This window comes from Mastigoproctus giganteus, chromosome 6 (assembly GCF_048544385.1).
Source record: "Mastigoproctus giganteus isolate SK-2022 chromosome 6, ASM4854438v1, whole genome shotgun sequence".
Taxonomy (NCBI): domain Eukaryota; kingdom Metazoa; phylum Arthropoda; class Arachnida; order Uropygi; family Thelyphonidae; genus Mastigoproctus; species Mastigoproctus giganteus.
In genome coordinates, this window is record NC_143580.1 from 223,809,399 (window position 1) to 223,834,288 (window position 24,890).

General features: G+C 36.2%; 1 protein-coding gene across 5 annotated transcripts in view; it reads left to right on the forward strand.

Annotated features, from left to right (window-relative positions):
* LOC150085023 (ral GTPase-activating protein subunit alpha-1) overlaps window positions 1–24,890 on the forward strand; it is a 529,619-nt gene that overhangs the window by 66,590 nt on the left and 438,139 nt on the right. For all 5 annotated transcript variants that reach the window (XM_090376739.1, XM_090376741.1, XM_090376740.1 and 2 more), the window contains exons 5-6: window positions 14,029–14,263; window positions 19,413–19,528. In XM_090376739.1, coding sequence (XP_090232865.1) covers window positions 14,029–14,263; window positions 19,413–19,528 — 351 coding nt within the window. The remainder of the gene's footprint in view (window positions 1–14,028; window positions 14,264–19,412; window positions 19,529–24,890) is intronic.

The window sequence follows — 24,890 nt, forward strand, 5'->3', positions numbered from 1 at the left end:
CGACAGATGGAAGTTTGTTCCAGCAATTAACCACCCTCTGGCTAAAGGCAAATTTTCGCACATCTATTCTACATCTGTCTTTTCTTAATTTGAATTTATGCCCCCTTAGGTTCGTAATCTGAACAAGTGGAAGGATCCCATCAGAATTCAGCGTGCTCAACCCATTCAAGGCCTTATACACCTCAATTAGATCATCGCGCAGGTGCCTAGTCTCCAGCCACTGCAATTTGCAGAAATTAAACCTCTCTTGGTAAGAGGATCCCTTCATTCCTCTCACCAATCTTGTTGCCCTTCTCTGTACACGCTCAAGCAGATTACATCCTTCCTAAAATGAGGTCTCCAGACCTGTACGCAGTATTCAAGTCACGGCCTGACCATTGCCTTATACAGAGGGACAATCACCTCCTTCTCCCTGCTAGCAAAATTCCTATATATCATTGACAAAAACAAATTACCTGCCCTGGCAGCCTGTCTGTATTGCTCAGAAAACTTTATATCTGACTGCACAATTACTTCCAGGTCTTTTTCATTTTCTACCACCTTAATTGTAGTACCACACAGTTGGTACGTTTCTCTTGGATTACTTCTACCCATATGCAGTACTTTGTATTTGTCAAGGTTAAACTTCAGTTGCCACTTCTTAGCCCATCTGCCCAAATTATCTAGATCCTGTTGCAGTAGCACATTGCCATTACTGTCATTAATAACCCTGCCAACCTTTGTATCATCTGCAAACTTCAACACTAAGCCTGATATACCTTCATCAATATCATTGATAAATATAAAAAACAACAGTGGACCCAAAACCGAACCCCGTGGGACTCCACTCTGGTCGCCTCTCGAATATGCTGCTACAGAAAACAATCATCCAATAAATCCACAAAAGTCTGACTAGTGTGTGAGTGACCAATCCACAAGTTCCAGTCAATATCTGGGAAGTTAAAATTCCCCATTATAAGACATTCCGATTTACTAGCCCACTCTATTTCTCTGTACAATTGTTCATTGTACTCATTCGAGTCATTAGGCCTATAACACACTCCTACTCTTATTTTTACTTTCGCAGTGCTTATGCCACACCAAACTGAATCAAGAGTACATTTATCAACAGCAAATTCTAAATAGAAAGCATTCAAGGAATTAATCGTGAAAGCTACTTGGCTTCTCATACCAATTAAGAAATACTGTTCAAGGCCTAAATGGATGTCAGATGAAATAATGAGACTTGTGGCAGAGAAGAAAAATGCATCGGATGCATATAAATTATCAGGCGACACAGAAGACTATGGTAACTACTCTGTAATCAATTCACAATTGATTTCCTAAGGAAAGAGGTTAAGTTATGCTAAGAAAAACAGCAAGGACTCTTTACTTATATAAACTCTAGAAGGAAAGGGATGAATCAGATTGGTCCACTTGATATCGATGGTTCGACAGTTGATAATCCTGCTCAGATACCTGGCAAACTGAATGAATATTTTGCATCTACATTTACACATGAGGAATTCTGTAGGGAACTGCAAGACAAGCTTATTAAACTCTAACAGGGAACGTAATGATTTTGTAATAACTGAGAACAAAGTGGAGGAGAAATTGTTGAAGCTAAACATAAGAAAGGTGGGATCTGTCCAGTTATATTAGATCCGGTGGCAAAGGAAGTAAGCAAACCCTTAGCCTTAATTATGAGAGCATCCTTGAACTCAGAGGAAGTCCCCATGGACTGGAGATGTGCAAATGTATTGCCAATTCACAAAGGGGATCAAAGGGTGATACAAGTAATTACAGACCTATTAGTTTGACTTCTGTTCCGGGGAAAATAATGGAGTCAGTGGTTAAAGAAGCATTGCAGGATCATCTAGACAAGACTGCAGTAATAATTGAGACACAGCATGTGTTTGTTAAGGGAAAGTCTCTTGTCTGAAAAATTTGATTGGATACTATGTTGTGGTTGCAAAGGAAATGGATATAAAAATAATTTTGATATCATATACTTGGATTTCAATGAATCTTTTGATACTGTTGTGCATTGAAGATTACTGTACAAATTGGAGCAGTATGGTATTAAGGGCAAGTTGCTACAATGGATACAAGGGTTTGTGCGGGAGAAGACAGAGTGGTAATCAATGAACGCTGCTCTTCGTGTACTAATGTTATTAGTGGAGTCCTGCAGGGTTCAGTGTTGGGCCCACTGTTGTTTTGTATATTTATCAATGATTTTGATGACGGTATATCGGGCTTAAACATGTAGAGCAGTGGTTCCCAACCTTTTTTGACTCGCGAACCCCTTTCAACATAATATTTTTATTGCGAACCCCTAAGCCTATATTCTCTGAAATCATATAAAAGTACTGAATTTTTGTTATAAAATATTTCCAGCATTATATTTTTATAAGCGACATTGCATAATAAAAATGATTATGTATTATTTATACTTTGTAAAGCAGTTATTAATCCCATTGTAAATGGAAACACTTCTCTTGAAGAAGAAGATCTATGGACAAATTCAATGGAAAAGTTTTTGGTGAAACTCAAGCCATTGCTCTTGACATTTCAAAGGCTTTTGATCATGTTTGACATAAAGGTCTTCTAAATAAACTTCCATCCTCTATGGTATGTGAGCTTTGTAATTGGGTATCCAGTTTTCTCTTCTGCTGCTCACTGTGGGTGATGGTAGACGACTCTCTGCCTTCTTACTTCTCCAATAATGCTGGTGTCCCCCAAGGTTCAGTTCTTGCTCCCATTCTTTTCCTCTTGTATATTAATGGCCTTCTTCTATTGACCAGAAATCCTATCCATAGTTTTGCTGATAATAGACATTACTTTCCACCTTCCAGTTTGAGAAACCCTGCCCTGCTGAATAGCTTCAACTTCTCGAGTATCCACTGCCAAATCCTTAAATGCTGATCTCCAGGAATTCTCCAGTGGGGCAAAGGAAACTTAATTTCAATCCTTCTAAAACTCAGTGCTGTCTTATATCTCGCAAAAAAGATTCTTCTGCTCCTATGCTTATCTTCGATGACACTCTGATTTCTAGGGATCTTGGAGATTACCCTGACTTCTAATCACTCTTGGCACAAGCACATTCCAAATATTGCTTTCTCTGCATCAAAAAAACTTGGTTTTCTCTTTCACTGAGATCGAAAGAGAAAAGCTCTTTTCTACCAAACAGCTCAGCTCTTTTCTTCCAAACAGCTGTTCACTCTGTACAAATCGCAAATTCGCCCTACCATGGAATACTGTTCCCACATCTCGGGCGGTTCCCCCAAAACCTCTCACAGGCTTTTAGATTCCATTCAGAGGAGGACAGTTAGGTTAATTAATGACTCATCTCTAACATAGTCTCTCCACTCTGTCTCTTAGATGTTCTGTTTCTGCCGCATGTCTTTTCTATCGATGGATGCTTCCATGGGCACTGTTCTTCTGAATTGGCTTCTATAATTCCCACTCTCTCTTTTAAACAGTCCAAACATGTGATGTAACCAGTGAACATCCTTTTACTGTCCAACTTCAAATTCACAGAACCAACTTTTCTTCTTCCTCATTTATTCATTCAACTTCTGTTTTCTGGAACAACCTTCCTTCATACGTATTTCCTGAAAATTACAATCTGCAGAAGTTCAAGTGTAATATCAACAAATATCTTCTTTCATCTTTTCAGCCCATGCACGGTACTAAGTACTATAGGTTCTAAAAAAAAAAGTGCCTATACGTAACAATGATCCTTGAGAATGAAAAGAAAAAATAGAATGGAAAACATTTATTTAAAAAAGGTTAGTTAGGCATGGGTAATGCCCTTCCATCATTTATACTACCCAGGTAGTGTGCATTGCATGCATCTGATTATATCTTTCATTACCCATGCATAAACAACCTTTTTCATACTTTTAGACATTTATTCAAGAAATAATTTAGATATTTATTTAACATGATTTACTGTAAGATAGTAAAGTAATTATAAGGAATTGTGGGAGATGTGGTTTATTTCTTTGGCAATTCTTTACTTTTTATTTATTCTTTTTACTTTTTATTTATTTATTTTTACTTTATTGTTTATTGTTAGTTGTATTTTGTAGTTTATAATGATATACCTATTATTTTAACACACACACACACACACACACACACACACACACACACACACACACACACACACACACAATTAAATCTAAGCAGACGGCATTACAAAATTTTTAGTGCGAACCCCCTGGAACACTTTTACGAACCCCTGGGTGTCAAACCACCAGGGGTTGGGAACCGCTGATGTAGAGGATACAAAGGTTGGCTGGGTTGTTAATGACAGCAATGGCAGCATTCTACTGCAACATGATCTAGAAAAGTTGAGCAGGTTGGCTGAGAAGTGGTAACTGAAGTTTAACATTGACAAATGCAAAGTAATGCATATGGGTAGAAGTAACCCCAGAGAAAAGTACCAACCGTGTGGTACTACATGTAGGTTGGCAGAAAATGAAAAAGACCTAGGAGTAATTGTGTGGTCAGATATGAAGTTTGCTGAGCAGTGCAGATGGGCTGCCAGAGCAGGTCATGGGGTATTGTCAATGATATACAGGAATTTTGCTAGTAGGGAAAAGGAGTTGATTATCCCTTTGCATAAAACAGTAGTCTGGACACGCCTTGAGTATTGTGTACAGGTCTGGAGGCTTTATTTTCGGAAGGATGTAGAGTTGCTTGAGTGAGTATAGAGAAGGGTAACAAGATTGGTGTGGTGAACGAAGGGGTTCACTTGCCAAGAAAGGCTTAATTTCTGCAAATTACAGCATCTGGAGACTAGGCACCTGCAAGGTGATCTGACCGAGGTGTATAAGGCCTTGAATGGGTTGAGCAGGCGCAATTCTGATGGGATTTTCCCTCTTACTCCCTCAGATTCTCCCTATTACGGACCTGAAGGGATATAAATTCAAATTGAGGAAAGACAGTTTTAGAACAGATGTGAGGAAATTTGCCTTTAGTCAGTGGGTAGTTGATTGTTCGAACAAACTTCCATCTGTCACCATGGAAGTTGATAGTTTAAATAAATTCAAGGAGGAACTGGATAAACATTTAGAGGGAACGGTTGTGTGAAATAGTTTTTTTTTTTGGCTGATGCTACATAAGCTTGCTTTCTTGTATCACCTGCCTCTACTACTACTACTAGGTGCCTCCGTAGCCAGGTCGGAAGGAGCAGCAGTGCATAGCACATGCTTCTTGATTAGACTGGGGTTCGAGCCCGTCACCACCAAATACGGGGAATGCCGGAAGGTCAGGGAGTGACCACCGCATATACCGGAGCAATATGGCCTTAGTTGCTAATGCTCCTAAAAACCAAATAACAAACAAACAAACAAACAAACTACTACTACATGATTCGATCACAAAAATGGCAAAGATATTGAGAATATCAGTATGAAGCACAATATCCACCATGATAGGAGGGAGTATATGATGAGAGCCTTGTCGATCAATTCGGCCCTGGAAAGATTGTGCGAGGCTCAAGGGGTAGAATTTTTTTCAGCCTGGACTGTACTTGTTAACAGGAGAGATTGCTTCTACAGAAATGGGATACACTTAAATAGAAAGGGTGCAAGAATATTTGCTGATGCTATTGAGGCAGTGTTAGGTGGGTCGGAAAACTGCTAGCTTGGGGGGATACAAAGATGAATAGATTAACAGTAGCCACTGGCAGAGGTGAAAGAGATTCTTGCATTGCTTCTATTGGAATGAGCAGAAGCCTGAAAAACAAGATTCAGGATATTGCAGGATATTTCAGAGACTGCTGGGAGTCATTGCAGTACAAGTAAACACATGGGTTGTGTTAGGGTAGCTAAGAATAGGAATAGGTGCATGTATACTTGCGTGTACACCAATGCTAGGAGTTTAGTAAATAAATTTGATGAATTTGAGGTATTCCTCAAAACATCAAAGGCAGATATTGTTGTGATATATGAGAGACTTGGTGTCACACAGATATAAGGAATGCAGAACTGGAATTTGGGGAGTACAGAAAGGATAGACTGGATAGGAAGGTAGGAGGGGTTATGCTATTAGTTAAGAAATACATAAAATCCAAGCAAGTGAAGCCAGTGGACATCGCTGGACAGTGCAGTGTCGAGTCAGTTTGGTGTGACATAAGCATTGGGAGATCAAAATCGAGAGTAGGAGTATGCTATAGGCCTAATGACTCTGATGAGTATAATAAGAAACTGTACAGGGAAATAGAGTGGGCCAGTAAATCAGAGAGTCTTATAATGGGAGATTTTAATTTCCCAGATATTGACTGGAGTTTGGGGGCTGGTCACTCACACACTAGAAAGGCTTTTGTGGATTTATTGGATGATTGTTTTCTACATCAGCATGTTCGGGAGGCAACAAGGGTGAGGAATACTCTTGATTTGATTATCAGCAGTGATTCTTCATGCATTAAGAATCTGCAGATAACTGAACCACTAGGTGGCAGTGATCACAGTGTGCTGAAGTGGGATTAACTGAAAAAGGTAACTACCATTAGGGGTAAAGGGAAGGGTTATTGCTTTTGTAAAGGCAACTATGATGGACTGAGACAGTATTTAAATTCTATACAGTGGGACCAACTGATGATGTTACCAACAGCAAATGCAAAATGGGAAGCATTCAAAGAACTTATCTTGGAAGCTACTAGGCTTTACATACCAACTAAGAAATATTGTTCAAGGTTTAGGCCTAAATGGATGTCAGATGAACTGATGAGGCATATGGCAGAGAAGAAACATGCATGGGATACATACAAATTAACACATGACACAGAAGCCTATGATAGATACAAGTTGATCTGTAACCAAGTTAAAAAGGAGGTTAGGCAGGCGAAGGCAGAGTACGAGAAATCTTTGGCAAGGGATGCAAAGAAAAACAGCAAAGAGTTCTTTACTTATGTAAACTCTAGAAGGAAGGGGATGAATCAGATTGGTCCACTTGATATCGATGGGTCAACTGTTGAAGATCCTGCTCAGGTAGCTAACAAACTAAATGAATATTTTGCATCGACATTCACACATGAGGAGTTATTTAGCGAGGGGAAAGCCAGGGGTGCATTCACCTCTAGCAGTAAGCTAGAGAATTTTGTAATAACTGAGAGTAAAGTGGAGGAGAAATTGTTGAAGATAAACACAAGAAAGGCACCTGGGGTGGATGGGATCTATCCAGTTATATTAAAGGAGGCAGCAGAGGAAGTAAGCAAACCCTTAGCCATAATTATGAGAACTTGGACTCAGGGGAGGTACCCGCAGACTGGAGACGTGCATATGTGACCCCAATTCACAAAGGAGGATCAAAGGCTGACACAAGCAATTATAGACCTGTGAGTTTAACTTCTGTTCCAGGAAAATTAATGGAGGCACTAGTTAAAGAAGCACTGCAGGATCATTTAGACAAGACTTCAGTTATAGCTCAGACACAGCATGGTTTTGTTAAGGGGAAGTCTTGCCTGACCAATTTCGTTTGGATCCTATGATGCAGTCACAAAGGAACTGGATGCAGGGAATAACTTTGATATTATATACTTGGATCTTAGAAAGGCTTTTGATACTGTTGCACATGGAAGACTGCTGCACAAATTGGAGCAGTGTGACATTGGAGGCAAATTGCTGCTGTGGATAAAGGGGTGGCTGAGGGGGAGAAGACAGAGAGTGGTAATCAATGGACACTGCTCATCGTGGACTAATGTTATTAGTGGAGTCCCTCAGGGCTCAGTGTTGGGTCCATTATTGTTTTCTGTATTCATAAATGATATTGATGATGGTATATCAAGTTTAATGTCAAAGTTTGCAGACGATACGAAGGTAGGCAGGGTTGTCAAGGACACTACTGACACTATGCTGCTGCAACAGGATCTGGAAAGGTTGAGCAGATGGGCTGAGAGGTGGCAAATGAAGTTTAACATTGACAAATGTAAAGTACTACACATGGGAAACAGCAACCCCAGAGCAACGTATCAACTCTGTGGTACTACACTGACAGTAGTAGAGAATGAAAGGGACCTGGGGGTGGTTGTGCAGGCAGATATGAAGTTCTCTGAGCAGTGTAGACGGGCTGCAAGAGTAGCTCATGGTGTATTGTCAATGATATATAGGAATTTTTCTAGCAGGGATAAGGAGGTGATTATTCCCTTGTATAAGGCAATGGTCAGTCCACACCTAGAGTACTGTATACAGGTCTGGACGCCTCATTTCAAGAAGGATGTAGAGCTGCTGGAACGAGTACAGAGAAGGGCAACAAGATTAGTGAATGGAACAAAGGGGTGCTCTTACGAAGAAAGGCTTAAGTTTTGCAAATTACAGTGTCTGGAGACCAGGCACCAGCGAGGTGATCTGATTGAGGTGTATAAAGCATTGAATGGTTTGAGCATGCTCAATGCTGATGGGATTCTTCCTCTCACTCAGAATAATCACCTGAGAGGGCATAAATTCAAATTGAGGAAAGACAGATGTAGGATAGACGTGCGGAAATTTGCCTTTAGCCAGCGAGTGTTTGGTTGGTTGGTGGAACAGACTTCCATCCCTTGTCGTGGAAGTTGATAGCCTAAATAAGTTTAAGGCTCAGCTGGACAGGTATTTTGAATGAATAGAGGGGTAAAGTGGAGGTGGTTTATTTTTTTTTTTGACTGATGCTGCATAAGCTTGCTTTCTTGCATCAAATGCCTCTACTAATGCTAATGCTAAAATAACTATTTGCTTATGGCACATGTTTATGCATGGTGGGTTCCAAGTCTACTCAATCTGAACAATAGCAAGTTCACATAGATGTTTGCCCGGAGCTCCAGTGGATGATTAAGATGGTGAGGTTCTGCACGAGGTGATAAGGTGGAAGAGACTGGCTTCATCATTTCAACCCAGAAAGTAAGCAACAAAGCTCTCTTTGGACCTCTATGTCATTGTGATCACTGAAAAAAGCAAAAGTTGGGGCATTTACAGGAAAGGTTATTGTCATTTTTTTTTTTTGACGTTCAAAGGATGGTTTTCCAACATGTTGTGCCACATCATGTAACTGTTATGGGATCTTACTACAGAACTGTGCTGCACAATTTGTAGAATCACATTCGTCACAAACGACCACGATGGTGGGTGGATGCTGCATCACAACAATGCGAGGCCTCACATCGCTCATACTGTCATTGAATACTTAGCTAACATTAATGTCAAACGTGTTTCTCATCTGCCCTGCAGCCCTGACCTTGCATCTTGAAATTTTTTTTTTTGTTTCCAAAGTTAAAGGAGGAGCAAGGAAAATGTATGCAGTCATCAGAAGAAGTTGTAAAGACATTACAGGTGATTTTCAAATCCACTTCAAAAACATGGTGGAAGTCAAAAAATGGCTTCCACCATGTTTTTGAAGAATGCCAGAAACATTGGAGTAAGTACATTTCTTCAAATGGGAACTACTTTGAAAAGGACCATCAAAATATGGATGATAATAAAGATATGTTTTGAAAAAAAAATCATGAACAACTCTCATACATTTAGAAGTGAAGTTTTATTCAACCAGTCAGTTTTCTTTCAGTCAGTATAGACTGAAACATTTCTCTTTTATTCACCTTTGTATTCTTGTGAGCAGAGTCCTTATGTTCTTAATATTAATTTAACTATCATTCTTTAAAAGTTAATGTCTTTTGACATGTCATAAAATATTACCTTTTTGCCTATTGTAACATCACAGTTTTCTCCCACTCACTTCCTTAAAAGGGTACTTTTTTCCCTTAGATTAATTCAACAAACAAAAAGGATAAAATATTTCAACACCTTAAACATGCTGCTGTTTTGGTTTTGGCTTTCTTCAAAAATCAGCTGTTTTTAATTATTTTTGAAAGGAGTTTATCTTTGATAATCATAAGTATATAAATATAAGATAACCCTTAATGAATGTCTGAATTTTGTGGAAAATCATGTCTCTTAACTTGAAAACTATGCCAAGTTGTCTTTTAATTCAAGTTATGCTTTTAAAAATGAAATATACCTTGCATGTGCACTAGTGTGCCAGTGTTTCAAAGGTCATATATATATAAAAAATATTTTGTATAATATTGAAGATAATAATATAAAAGTTAATTCAAGCAGACAATACCAGCTGGATTTAAAGAAATGCAAGGGATATAAATATAAACACACACACACACACACACACACACACACACACACACACACACACACACACACACACACACACACACACACACACACCTTATTGTTGTTTACTCACAATCTAGATGACTTCAACTGGGGCCAACCACCCAGATTGAGGCAAAAAACGACAAGGAGTTCTCTGTTTCTGTAATGATCAATATCTGCTAAGATATATATATATAAAAATTCCGAGATTAAGTAATTTGAATCTAAACCAAAATTAAAGGTAGTTAAAATTTTTTTAGAATCAAAAGAAAGATATTATAAATGTAAGCATATATTGAACATCGTTGACCCGACAGAGAACATAATTTAATAATTAAAATAAGAATAAATGTAAAGTATAAGGCATATCTACCGTATCCAGGACAATGTAACAACTAGTCGTTATGAAATAATAATCCCTCTAGTGAGTATATATGTGGTGACTCCTATTTTTGTGATGGATATGGTAAAAATATAAATAATTAATTAATTAATTAAAGTTAAGTTAACACAAAGAGAAACATGCAGATAGTAAGAAGAATGAAAACTAATAGAGTAGGAATAATAGAACCTGAACTCCATAAAGGCGAAAATATAGTAGTATAAATAAGAAATAGTTTCTCCTACATCCTCAGATTACCCTAATAATTTCAGAGAAATAAGAACAAAGAGTGTAGGACAGCTTAAAGACAATACAAGATATAAGTTGTAGCTTGGGTATGCCCGGTTGTTTGTTGTTTGTTATTTGGTTTTTTGGAGCATTAGCAACTAAGGCCATATTGCTCCTAGATATGCGGTGATCATTCCCTGACCTTCACGCATCCTCCGTATTTGGTGGTGACGGGCTCGAACCCCGGTCTAATCAAGAAGCATGTGCTACGCACTGATGCTCCTTCCCACCTGGCTACGGAGGTGCCGGTATGCCCGGGATTGGAAACCCGTTCCTATAGTAGGACCCTGAGCTGAATTTGCATGTCACTTTAGCATGCACTTAAGTATATACAGTGTGATTATAAGATAAGATAAAATAACATAAAATAAAATAAAATGAATGATACACTATAATTTGCAGGCCGGTGGGTACATGTTTTCTAAGCCGTAAGACACCAAGAAAGCAAAGCGTATCCTATGTACATAATATACATGGCTCTAAATCCGTAATTATGGTAATTACGGATTTAGGTAAAACATTAGAAAAGTTGCTCAAAACTATATTAAATAATGTAAATAAAACTATTATAATAAATAACAACTTACCGATTATAAATGCAATAAAAAATAACAATATTCAGCATATACAAACATTTGACTTTAACTGTTTATTCATTAGTATTAATCTCGACAATTTAAAAGATGTTCTCCAAAAACTATATTTGGAACATAAAAATGCTATAAAGTTTGATTTAACCTATTGGGATGCTCTAATAAATTTATGTATTTTTAAGAATTGTGTATATGACGGAACTTCGTTATACTTACAAGTGAATGGCACCCCTATGGGAAGTCCAGCATCCTGCATAATTGCAAATCTCTATCTATATTCAATAGAAAGAACATTCCAAGATAACCTACTTATGTTCAGATACGTAGATGATCTATGTGTGTGTTTAATTGTCCACATTTCGTTCAGGATTACAGCAAATTCTATCCAGAAGAACTTGTATTGGAAAAAACTAACAGTTCTGATACTATAGCAAATTACCTGGATATTCGTATAGAAATATTCCATAATAATATAGATGTTAACATGTATAATAAAAGAGACGCATTTAATTTCAATGTAGTTGGCCTTACAAACTGGAGATCTAATATATCGAAATCAGTGCATGCTAATATCATTTTATCCCAATGCCTGAGGATTACGTCTATTTGCTATAAAAACACAACTTGTGCAGCAAACATAATAGCATTGTACAATAAGTTGATAAATAATAATTTCCTTATCGCTTACCTGAAATACCACTTCAGGAAGGTGATAAATATAATTAATTTCAAAAATTTATTTTCTGAACCCATTGCTTCAATATAATTACCATAATTACGGATTTAGAGCCATGTATATTATGTACATAGGATATGCTTTGCTTTCTTGGTGTCTTACGGCTTAGAAAACTTGTACCCACCAGCCTGCAAATTATAGTGTATCATTTATTTTATTTTATGTTATTTTATCTTATCTTATTTTATAATAACATGTCCCTATTTGCTATAAAAACACAACTTGTGCAGCAAACATAATAGCATTGTACAATAAGTTGATAAATAATAATTTCCTTATCGCTTACCTGAAATACCACTTCAGGAAGGTGATAAATATAATTAATTTCAAAAATTTATTTTCTGAACCCATTGCTTCAATATAATTACCATAATTACGGATTTAGAGCCATGTATATTATGTACATAGGATATGCTTTGCTTTCTTGGTGTCTTACGGCTTAGAAAACTTGTACCCACCAGCCTGCAAATTATAGTGTATCATTTATTTTATTTTATGTTATTTTATCTTATCTTATTTTATAATAACATGTCACCTTGTCGTGAACACTTATGTTCACGATAAGGTGACATGCAAATTCAGCTCAGGGTCCTACTAGGAACGGGTTTGCGCTCCCGGTGATCTAATTGAGGTGTATAAGGCGTTGAATGGGTTGAGCATGCTGAATTCTGATGGGATCCTTCCACTTGTTCAGATTACGAACCTAAGGGGGCATAAATTCAAATTAAGAAAAGACAGATATAGAATAATGTGCGGAAATTTGCCTTTAGCCAGTGGGTGGTTAATTGCTGAAACAAACTTCCATCTGTCATTGTGGAAGTTGATAGGTTGAATAAATTTAAGGAGGAACTGGACAGGCATTTGGAGGGAATGGTGTGATATATTTTTTTTTTTTTTTTTTTGGCTGATGCTGCATCAACTCATACACTTGCTTTCTTGCATCACATGCCACTACTACTACTACTATACTCGAGCTACAACTTATATCTTGTATTGTCTTTAAGCTGTCCTACACTCTTTGTTCTTATTTCTCTGAAATTATTAGTGTAATCAGAGGATGAAGGAGAAACTATTTCTTATTTGTACTACTATATTTTCACCTTTATGGAGTTCAGGTTCTATTATTCGTACTCTATTAGTACGATTCTTCTTACTATCTACTTGTTTCTCTTTGTGTTAACTTAACTTTAATTAATTAATTATTTATATTTTTACAATGTCAATCACATAGGGGTCACCACATATATGCTCACTAGAGGGATTATTATTTCATAACGACTAGTTGTTACATTATGTCCTGGATACGGTAGATAAGCCTTATACTTTACATTTATTCTTATTTTAATTATTAAAATGAGGCGCCTCCGTAGCCAGGTGAGAAGGAGCAGCAGTGCATAGCACACGCTTCTTGATTAGACCGGGGTTCGAGCCCGTCACCACCAAATATGGAGGATGCGGAAAGGTCAGGGAATGACCACCGCACCGGGGCAATATGGCCTCAGTTGCTAATGCTCCTAAAAACCAAATAACAACAACAGATCCCTACCCCCCCACACACTCATACATATACACACTCCTGAATGAAGGTGAGTAGAATTTTGAAACCTTTCTTGGGCTAGTGTTACTTCTTAAAATTCCTGGTCCAGAGGTAACTTTCCATTGTATTTTTTATATTTTCTTATTCTACATGTGTTAATCTTTAATATGATTAATGGTAATTAATAAGGATTCTATCACTGAATGAATAGATCTGATACAGTCTTCTGTTGCTATTGATCCTCTGACATATCAGAAAAAAGGTGGAACAAATTTTTCTGAATGTTTTGAAAAAGTGATACTACAGAATCCTTTCTTATTGCCAATTTTAATTGTTCGTAATAAAATATTTTTGATTTTCAGGTGCGCAAGGAAGGTTTGCAGCTGTTTCTTTTATGGTACCAAATTTTAGGTGAGAATACATCTGAAGAATTAGATTCAGTGTTTAGCAACCTTGTGCCTGGAATTCATCCTAGTTCATCTAGTCCTTTTCCAAGAGAAGGACAAGGTCACAGACCTTTTAGGGAACAGCCTGCACCTGTTGATATTTTTCAGGAAACTTCAACTTTCTATGCACCAACTACTCAGGATGACACAGGTGATAATGTTGAATTATTATAAAATTTTTGTTATCGCTTTTGGTTATAACTTTTTCTGTAAAACAAAAAAAAGTATGCATAGTTACTAAAATACATTTGTTAAAGTTTTGCCTCTTAAAAAAGTATGCATAAAATAAAATCAGCTTTAATGAATATTTTTAATAATACTATGATGGAAAGTGATTTGATTTTTTAACATCCTAGCATATAGAAGCATATAGAAGCATATAATAATAATAATAATAATAATAATAATAATAATAATAATCCTTATAAATATTCAAGAACTGTTGTCAAGATTTTTTCATGTTTATGTATTTTTAATGGAATCAGAGATTTAAATCATAAGCTGGATAAGTGGCTGCTTATGGACACCAAAAATTTCTGTATATAAAGCACTTTAAATGTACAGTAGAAATCTGATAATCCATGAAGATTAATTACTATATTTAATAACCACTCTTATACCACATTCTACTTCTATTAGAATAAATAGCGACCTGGAGCGAGGTGTGCTGGGGGTTTCAGAAACTGATGGCAGTCATCGTGAAACAGGTAGGTATATGGGATGAGTCAGGGTAACTAGGAATAGGAATCAGTGAATGTATGCTTGCATGTATACCAATGCTAGAAGTATAGTAAATAAGTTTGATGAATTTGAAGTGTTAGTCAAGACATTAAAGGCAGATATTGTTGGGATATCAGAGACTTAGTGTCACACTGATATTAGGAATGCAGAATTGGAATTTGGGGAGTACAATGTGTACAGAAAGGATAGACAGGATAGGAAGGGAGGAGGTGTCATGCTGTTAATTAAGAAAAACATAAAATCAAAAGAAGTGCATCTAGTTGATATGGATGAACAGTGCACTGTTGAGTCAGTTTGGTGTGACGTAAACACTGCAAAAGCAAAAATAAGAGTAGGAGTGTGTTATAGGCCTAATTAGCCATTAGGTAACTTCTTAAGGTCCAGTTTTCTGGTACTACCTAAGATACTGTATTTATGTCACCTGGTTCTTTTGTTGCTAAGATACTTCTCTCATTCATTATAGTAATTCTCTTTGGCAATTAAAAACACCTGGTTGTCTAGTTTCCAAACTTTGTTAACAAACCCATCATTCCTCATACTATGGATGTTTAGTACTTCTTACCAATTTGATTTCCCTTCTTTGAATGTCCTCTCTAGATGTGCTATGTGATTTTTTTTTTTTTTTTTTTTTTTTTTTTACACATTGCTTCCAGACACACATAATATTCCATTCCTCTTTCAGCTTACAAAGATCTGATAAATCATTGCTAGTACATCATATGCCTTCCTTTTCATTTGTTTATACTTCATGTTTGCTGATATTGTAACCCCAAGTTATTTTGAAATAACATAGTCTGGTTCTGCCATTAACCACCCTCCCAAGCTTAAAACCATCTGCAAACTTTGATCTCGTCTGTCATTATTAGAAAGTCTTTTGATTCTGGAATCTTAGGAAGGCTTTTGATTCAGTTGCAAATGGAAGACTGCTGCACAAATTGCAGAAGTGTGGCATTGGAGGCAAATTGCTGCTATGGATAAAGGGATGGTTGAGTCGGAAAAGACAAGAGTGGTAATCAATGGTCACTGCTCTTCAGTGTTGAGTCCATTCTTGGTTTCTGTATTTATTAGTGATACTGATGTTGAAATATCAACCTTAATGTCAAAGTTTGCAAACGACACTAATGTTGGCAGGGTTTTTAATGACAACAATGACAGTACACTACTGCAACAGATCTAGAAAAGTTGAGCAGATGGGCTGAGAGGTTGCAACTAAAGTTTAACATTGGCAAATGTAAAGTACTGCATATGAGAAGCAGTAACCCCAGATTAACATATCAACTGTGTGGTACTACACTGAGGGTGGTAGAGAGTGAAAAGGACCTGGGGGTAATTGTGCAGGCAGATATGAAGTTGTCAGAGCAGTGCAGATGGTCTGCAACAGTAGCTCGTGATGTCTTGTCAATGATATACAGAAAATTTTTCGCGGGGATAAGGAGGTGATTATCCCCTTGTATAAGGCAATGGTCAGGCCACACCTTGAGTACTGTTTGGAAGTCTGGTCTGGAGGCCTCATTTTAAGAAGGATGTAGAGCTGTTGTAATGAGTACAGAGAAGGGCAACAAGATTAGTGAATGGAACAAAGGGTTTCTCTCACGAAGAAAGGCTTAAGTTTTGCAGACTACAATGTCTGGCGACTAGGTGATCTGATTGAAGAGTATAAGGCCTTGAATGGTTTGAGAATGCTCAATGCTGATGGGATTCTTCCTATTGACCAGATTGAGGGGACATAAATTCAAATTGAGGAAAGACAGAAATTTGCATTTAGGCAGTGGATGGTTGATTGCTGGAACAAACTTCCATCTGATAGCATTAGCATTAGTACAGGAATATGAGCAAGAAAGCAAGCTTATAAAAGCATCGGCCAAAAAAAAAAAAAACCATTCCCATTTCACTGATCCATTCATTCCAAATGTTTCTCTAGTTCTGCCTTGAATTATTTAAACTATCAACTTTCAGAACAACAGATGGAAATTTGTTCCAGCAATTAACTACCTGCTGGCTAAAGACAAACTTCTGCACATCTGTTCTGCAACTGTCTTTCCTCAGTTTGAATCTATGCCCCCTCAGGTTTGTAATCTGAGCAAGAGGAAGAATCCCATCAGCATTGAGGCTGCTCAAACAAACCATTCAAGGCCTTGTACACCTCAATCAGATCTCCAGAGGCTGCTTGTAGAAATTAAGCCTTTCTTGGTAACACCAACCCTTTGTTCTACTTGCCAATCTCATTGTTCTCCATACTCGTTCCAGAACCTCTACATCTTATCTAAAATGAGGCCTCCAAACACATATACACTACTCACGGTGTGGCCTGACCATTGCCTTACACAAGAGAACAATCACCCCCTTATCCCTGCTAGCAAAATTCCTGCATATCATTAACAAGATCTGGCAGTCTGTCTCCACCTCCTCAGAAAACTTCATATCTGACTGCACAATTACCCAAAGGTCTCTTTCGTTCTGCACTACTCTGAGTATAACACCACATAGTTGGTACATTTCTGTGGGGTTACTGCTACCCAATATGCAGTACTTTTCATTTGTAGAACTTAAACTTCAGTTGCCATTTCTCATCTCATCTACCCAACTTTTCCAGATCCTGTTGCAGCAGCACACTGGCATTACTGTCATTAACAACCCTGCCAACCTTTGTATCATCTGCAAACTTGGACATTAAGCATGTTATACCTTCATCAATATCATTGATAAATATACAAAACAACAATGGACCTAACAACAAACCATGGGGGACATCACTAATAGCATTAGTCCATGTAGAACAGTATCTGTTGATCACTACTCTCTGTCTTCCCCCACTCAACCAGCCTTTTATCCATTGTAGCAACTTGCATTTAATGCCATTCTGCTCCAATTTGTACAGTAGTCTTCCCTGTGCAACAGTATCAAAAACTTCTGAAATATAAGTATATGATATCAAAATTATTTTCTGTATCCAATCCCTGTGTAACCACATCGTAGTATCCAATCAGATTTGTCAGCCAAGTCTTCCTCTTGACAATCCAATGCTGTGTCTGAATTATTATTACTGCTATCTTGTCTAGATGATCCTGAATGCTTCTTTAACCAGTGACTCCATTATTTTCCCTGGAACCGAAGTCAATCTAACAGGTCTGTAATTACTCGTATCACCCTTTGATCCCCCTTGGTGAATTTGAGATACATTTGCACATCTCCTATCTGTGGGTGCTTCCCCTGAGTCCAAGGATGCTCTCATAATTATGGCTAAGGATTTGCTTACTTCCTTTGCTGCCTCCTTTAATATAACTGGATAGATACCATCCATCTCAGGTTCTTTTGTTATGTTTAACTTCAACAATTTCTCCTCTACTTTGCTCTCAGTTATTACAAAATCAGTTAACTCCCTGTTAGAGTTTGATAAGCATCTGGCCCTCTCCTCCTTGAATAACTCCTCGTGTGTTAATGTAGATGCAAATACTCATTTAGTTTGGCAGCTATCTGAGAATGATCATCTACAGTCAAACCATTGATATCAAGTGGACAAATAGGGATGTCTCTGATATCCCTACAATATCCGCCTTGGATGTCTTAATCAGCACTTCAAATTCATTGAACTTATTTACTATACTCCTTGCATTGGTATACATGCAAGTATACATGCACCTGTTCTTACTCTTAGTTACGGGTGCCTCCGTAGCCAGGTGGGAAGGAGCAGTAGTGCGTATCACATGCTTCTTAATTAGACCGGGGTTCTAGCCCGTCACCACCAAATACGGAAGATGCGGAAAGGTCAGGGAATGACCACTGCATATCCCGGAGCAATATGGCCTTAGTTGCTAATGCTCTTAAAAACCAAAACAACAACAACAACTCTTAGTTACTCTAACACAGCCCATGTATTTACTTGTTTCATGACTCCCAGCAGTTCCCGAAATCCCCATCAACTGGCTTTCCAGGCTGCTGTTCAGTCCAATAGAAGCATTTCAATGTTGTAGAAGTTGACAGCTTAAATAAATTCAAAGCAGAACTAGACAAACATTTGGAGTAAATCGATGAGTGAAATGGGAAGGTTTTTTTTGGTTGATGCTGTATAAGCTTGCTTTCTTGCATCATATGCCTCCACTAATGCTAATAGCTCAAACTTGGTAGAAATTAATGAATGTTAGAAACAAGACGAGAGCCCCTTGTGCCAATCCCCACTTGCTATTCTGGTCCACTCTGAAGTATGCCATATATGGTAATCATAAATCTTTAATCATAAATCCTCAGTGTCCTGTCTTTCAGCCAGTCCTGATCCACCTAATGATCTTCCTCCTTGAATAACTCCTCGTGTGTTAATGTAGATGCAAATACTCATTTAGTTTGGCAGCTATCTGAGATCCTATCCTATCATTGTAATCCTATCTTCATTTTGTACACTAACTTCCAGTTTATTCAATGTGATACAGTCAGTTTGAATTTTTCCCGACCCCCAAACTTTGATGAGTTCTATCCTGGTTTGATTAAAAAAGAAAAGAAAAACTTTATATGCAACTATGTTCAGAAATTTTGCAATTTCAAAGTAATGAATTATCTATTCTCAGGCCCAGTGTGTCCAGGAGATATATCACCTATCCTTCCACCCCAGAGTGGAGAACAACAACCAGAAGATGTTACATTAATTTTCCTAGATTGCTTAATGGAATTCATGGTGTCACAGGTAATATTTTATAGATATATAGCAGGCATTGAAGTTTTGATGCACATTAATATTAGAGAACATAAAAGAGCGAATCACAGTTTAATGAATACATTAATAACACCCAATTTCTGGTTGGAATATATGTGATTGGTATTCAGATATGATGAAAAAAAGTTTTTTTTTTTTTTTTTTTTTTTTTTTCCTCCCTTAAGTATGTTGCTAAATTTGAGAAAAAAATACTTAAATTTTGCCATAGTTTTCAGTTTCTTTAATTTTTCATGGATATGGACCAAAATGAATGATTTGATTATCTCTCTCTCTCTCTCTCTCAAGCATTTATTCTGCTGTCCATATCATAAATATATTATAGAAAGGATGAGTTAAACTAATTATTACACAATTTCTTAATATTCCTTAAAGGATAATTGCTTTAAGATATATTTTTACTATTTATCTGAATACCCATTTGACAGCTTATTCAGGTGAGTCTGTGAAATTACACAGAATATAAAATATTTGTAAAGGACAGAATTCTCTTTGAAAGATGATTAATCATTACAGTCTGTACAGGATTTTTAATCTGAGATTACACATGTCATTGAGTAATGTGTCAGAATTTAACATTATGGATACAACTTATGAAGTTATAAGGGTAAATAGCACTTGAGAGTAAATAGCATCTTTTAGGAGGATCTTTTAAACTCGCTCTCCTCAAGGAGAGTTTGAAGAGTTTTAAATTACAAAGTAAAGGAGTACCTCATCACATTTTTCATATGACAAAAGTGCACTGCTTCCATACTCAGTTGCTGTTATAACTGAATTTCAAGAATGGCATGAGTTAGATGAATAATTAAATAATCATGTAATTTTAGGTTCAAAATTATTTGCAAACCATTAATTATTAGTCACTTTTCAAAGAGAATTCTGTTCTTTAAAAACATTTTATGTTCTGTGTAATTTCTTAGATTGTGTCAACTGAATAAGGAATGTTATTTGGGCAGTCGAGTAAATGCAAAAATATTCCTAAAATATCTATCCTGTAAGCTGTTATTATCTTTCAAGAAATTTTTAACAATAATCATTTAAATAATTACTGATATTTTCTGTATTTTCATTAGATATTCGTGATACTGATATTATCTCATGCTGTCTAGTTAAATTTTGTTCTGAGTTCTTAAAACTGCTGCAAATGATAAAAAAAAAGTGTCCAAAGATTCAAGTAAAGCTGATGAGGGAATAACTTAAAAAGTTGCAATAAAATAATAATCTTGATTTATTAAAACACATTTGCTACGGTTTTTATTCTGTATCTGCAATGCAGTTGTATGTTATACATTCTTATTTGTTCCATAAAGAGTAATTTTCATCTAAACAAGCAGACATTAGAAGTCTTTCCAAAAAAAAAAAAAAGATTCTAAAGCTTGTATAAGCTGATTCAAATATGTTTCATATTTGAACATTTAAAAATGCAAATAATATTTAAAGCAGAATTTCCTAAATCAGGATTAGCTTGTAGCAGCAGCAACACACTACAAAATTGTTTTAAAATGTAGTGCGCTGTAAGTATTTAATGTGTGGAATGCTACTGTGCATTAAGGCATTGTAAATCTTAATGCAGTAACACAATCCAAAAAACTTCATTTGCAACTACAATACACATGTAATTGAACAGTACATTGTACTTTTACAGCATAAATAGAAAGCTGTACAAACCACCATTTATTTAAAAATATTTTAAAAGTAATTTAAAATAATTTCCACAATGCACTCTAGATGAAGCAGAGTTTACTGTACATTTGTTTTCGTAATATTTATTCTGCTACATACAAAGTTTAAACCTGTAGTAGTTTCAGTATTTTTAAGAAATGTGGAGAGAGGTTGTTTGTGAGAACAGAACTTAAGACAGTAAAAACTAAAATTTATTTTATGTACTTTGGAATTGAAATGTGAATGGATACTGGCTGGTTTTGAAGAAAAAATATGGAATTACAGATGCCAATTCAGAAAAATAGTGCATGTGGATACATCTGTATAAAAAAAACCCTGAAAATGCACAATTGGGAGTATAATGAGTTTATGGGAGAATAATCTGTTAATCAGATTGCTCTTTTGGAAAAAAAAATTAAAAGGGAAGGAGATTTCCAGTTATTACTTAAATAAGAAGAAAATTAATGATATACAGAAGCATTAGTGGGCAACTAATGCTGGGGTACCTCAAAGTTTGAAAATGGAAAACACAACTATCTTAAAATTCTTTACCATTTTCCATGTAGGAAATTGCATGGTATGGAGGGAATACAGTGCCAAGATGAACCAATTAGTGTACTTGTAAATGGTTGTAAATTTTCTTAGCATAAACTTTATAGCTATTTAGTATATTTAGCAGCAACACCATTCAAATCAAACTAGGTTGGGAATAGGGACTTAAATGTAAAATTAGGGGTAATGATTATATATAGTATGTTGACAGTGGTTAAATAATAATTGCTTAGTAAAAATGAAAGTCAAAATAATGAAAAATGATAAAATTGGAAACCAGTAGAAGAGTACTTTTGGCAGGTCAGTGGTGAAAGTGAGGAATGCTGTTGTAATGAATGCAGGAAAGAAGACTGGAGCAACATGGAATAGAGGTAGCAGGACAGATTTGCAGGATAAGTCAAATTAGCATAATTTAATATATTTCCAGAACTTGGGAAATATCTGAAATGCCTATGTCAGCATACAAGAAGACAAGATTAAAAAAAAAAAAAAATTCCATGGTAAAAGTCACTAATATTGCTTGTTGACCTTGAGTAAATGGCATTAAACTTCATATTATCAAGAGAGGTGCAATATCGTTAACTATAGCTCAACAATTCGTTGGATGGAGATCATATGTGGAATGTTCCATGATCATTTGTAGTATTTGTTTTCATAAATCAGAAGTATCAGAATTGGTTTCATGCACAAATAAAGCCAACTGTAAGCCAAGAATTGACAGCAGCTGACTAATATAGTTTCATTAGAATTTAATAACAGAACAAAGACATTGAGTTTTGATTCATTGAGTTTGGTGTTTATCCAAAGCTAAACTAATTTTAAAAAGTCACAAGTAATGTATGAAAGGATTTACCTCATAGTATAATGATAAGAGAGTAAAAAAAAAACATGAGCCAATAAATAGCTTCTAACCATTGAGGCTAAATACACAGTTAAATTGCAAGATCAGAGCTTGGCAATTTTTTTTCAGATCTGAATGCAATCTAAAATGAAATAAAATTTGTATGCCTTACTATGTTTGCACAATGGGAGCAGAATGATCATAAGGATCATTCTGCTCCCATTGAAAGCCAAGGCTGAGTACTCATACTAAGGCTTCATCTTATGTTCAACTTAAAAATAGGCACCTCCATAGCCAGTTGGGCAGGAGCAGCAGTGCGTAGCACATGCTTCTTGATTAGACCGGGGTTCGAGCCCGTGACCACTAAATACAGAGGATGCAGAAGGGTCAGGGAATGATCACTGCATATCCCTGGAGCAATATGGCCTTAGTTGCTAATGCTCCTAAAAACCAAACAACAACAACAACTTAAAAATAAATACCATTATCCGTAGTTCTGCCTAAGTTGCCAATCTCTTTTTCAGTTCTGTAATATTGCCTGAATGCAATAGTTGAAGTCAGATAAATTTGGCTTGCTTTACTGCATTCGATTTTCAATCATGGGGAACATTCTGCTCCCTCTAAAGGCCAAGGCTAAGTACTTAGGCAAACCTGTGGTTAGTACTAACCACATGTTTGCCTAAGTTTCTGACATTTTTTTTAAAATTCTATGGCATTACCTGAACACAGTAGTTGAAGTCAAATGAAATTGGCTTACTTTACTGCAGTTGATTTTTGATTGTGAGGCTTATTCTGCTCCCAGTGAAGGCCAAAGCCAAGTACTTGGGGTTAAGGTTTCAGCTTATTTTCAACGTAGAGACCAAAACTGTTATCCAGAGTTCTGTCTAAGTTGTTAACATCTTTTTAAATTCTATAGCATTGCCCAAACAGGTGAATCTGCTATACATTTAAAAATCTGAGTTACTGACTGGGTAGATATTTTACAGCTGCTGACTTCTCTTGTCATTTTAGTTTTGAAGGTGCCTTTAAAACTCAGATGCCTGATTTGAAGTAAAGCATCTTTTTAAATTCTATAGCATTGCCCAAACAGGTGAATCTGCTATACATTTAAAAATCTGAGTTACTGACTGGGTAGATATTTTACAGCTGCTGACTTCTCTTGTCATTTTAGTTTTGAAGGTGCCTTTAAAACTCAGATGCCTGATTTGAAGTAAAGTATCACTTCATTCAAAAAAGGGAAGGGTGGTCCATTGTATGTAATTTCATTATAATGAGGTGATGAATTGAACATGGCATCACATTTCACTAGAATCACTTGATGTATCTGTTTTTATCTTACATTATGACAAGTAACTATTATCGAGATATGTATTTTCATATATATGTGAATTTTATACTTCAGAACATTTTCTGAAATATGTGAGCATTTTGAGTTAGCATAAATCTGTAATTGGCCCACCATATGGATTCTTTGGGAATTTTTTAAACTGCACAAAACTGTGCAATTTAAAAAAAAGTTGGCACCTTTCTGTATGGAATAACAGTTATTCTTATCTACAGTATTGCCTAGTTGTGACTTACATTTGGGAGAAGATGTAATTTGTGTGCATGCACACTTGTGTATCATGAGAATCAACAGAATGGAAGAAATGTATACTTTGAATGCTGGTTTACCAGAATTTTGGTGTAACAATTCATTCATTCTGCATAAGTTGCTGACTTAATCATTTAACTTTAGCAATCCTGAACCTCTGTACTTATTTTATTTATTTATTTATCTTTTACCGTATATGTGTGCTTTTTTATTTACTTTTGGTTACTTGTGTTTTTGAAATGGCTTGCTGGGACCTTGCTGACAGTTAACTTAAATTTTTTTAAACTCTCTTCCCTCTCTTAAACACTTTCATAATCTTTTTATACTCATTCTTTCTATTTCACACTTTCAGCCAATGAACAATGATCTTATCAAAGTGTTCAGTTGAGCTTTTGTCTGATTTTTATTTTTTTATTTTTACTTATTCCTTTCATTAATGTGTGGATTATTCCAAAAGTAATACACAAAAGTGGTTAATTTAAAATTAATTTATTTTATAACATAATTTACATTAAAAACTTTTAATGTGGTCTCTTTATGACTGCTTCCCAGCGTTTGGGTAATTTTTGAATGCCATTTAACCATCTGCTGAAGGGAAGCTATCTGATGCATTGGATCATGGTTGCACTCAGTGTTTCTAACGAGAGAAATCTTTGTTCATGCAGTGGTTCTTTTAGTTTGGGGAA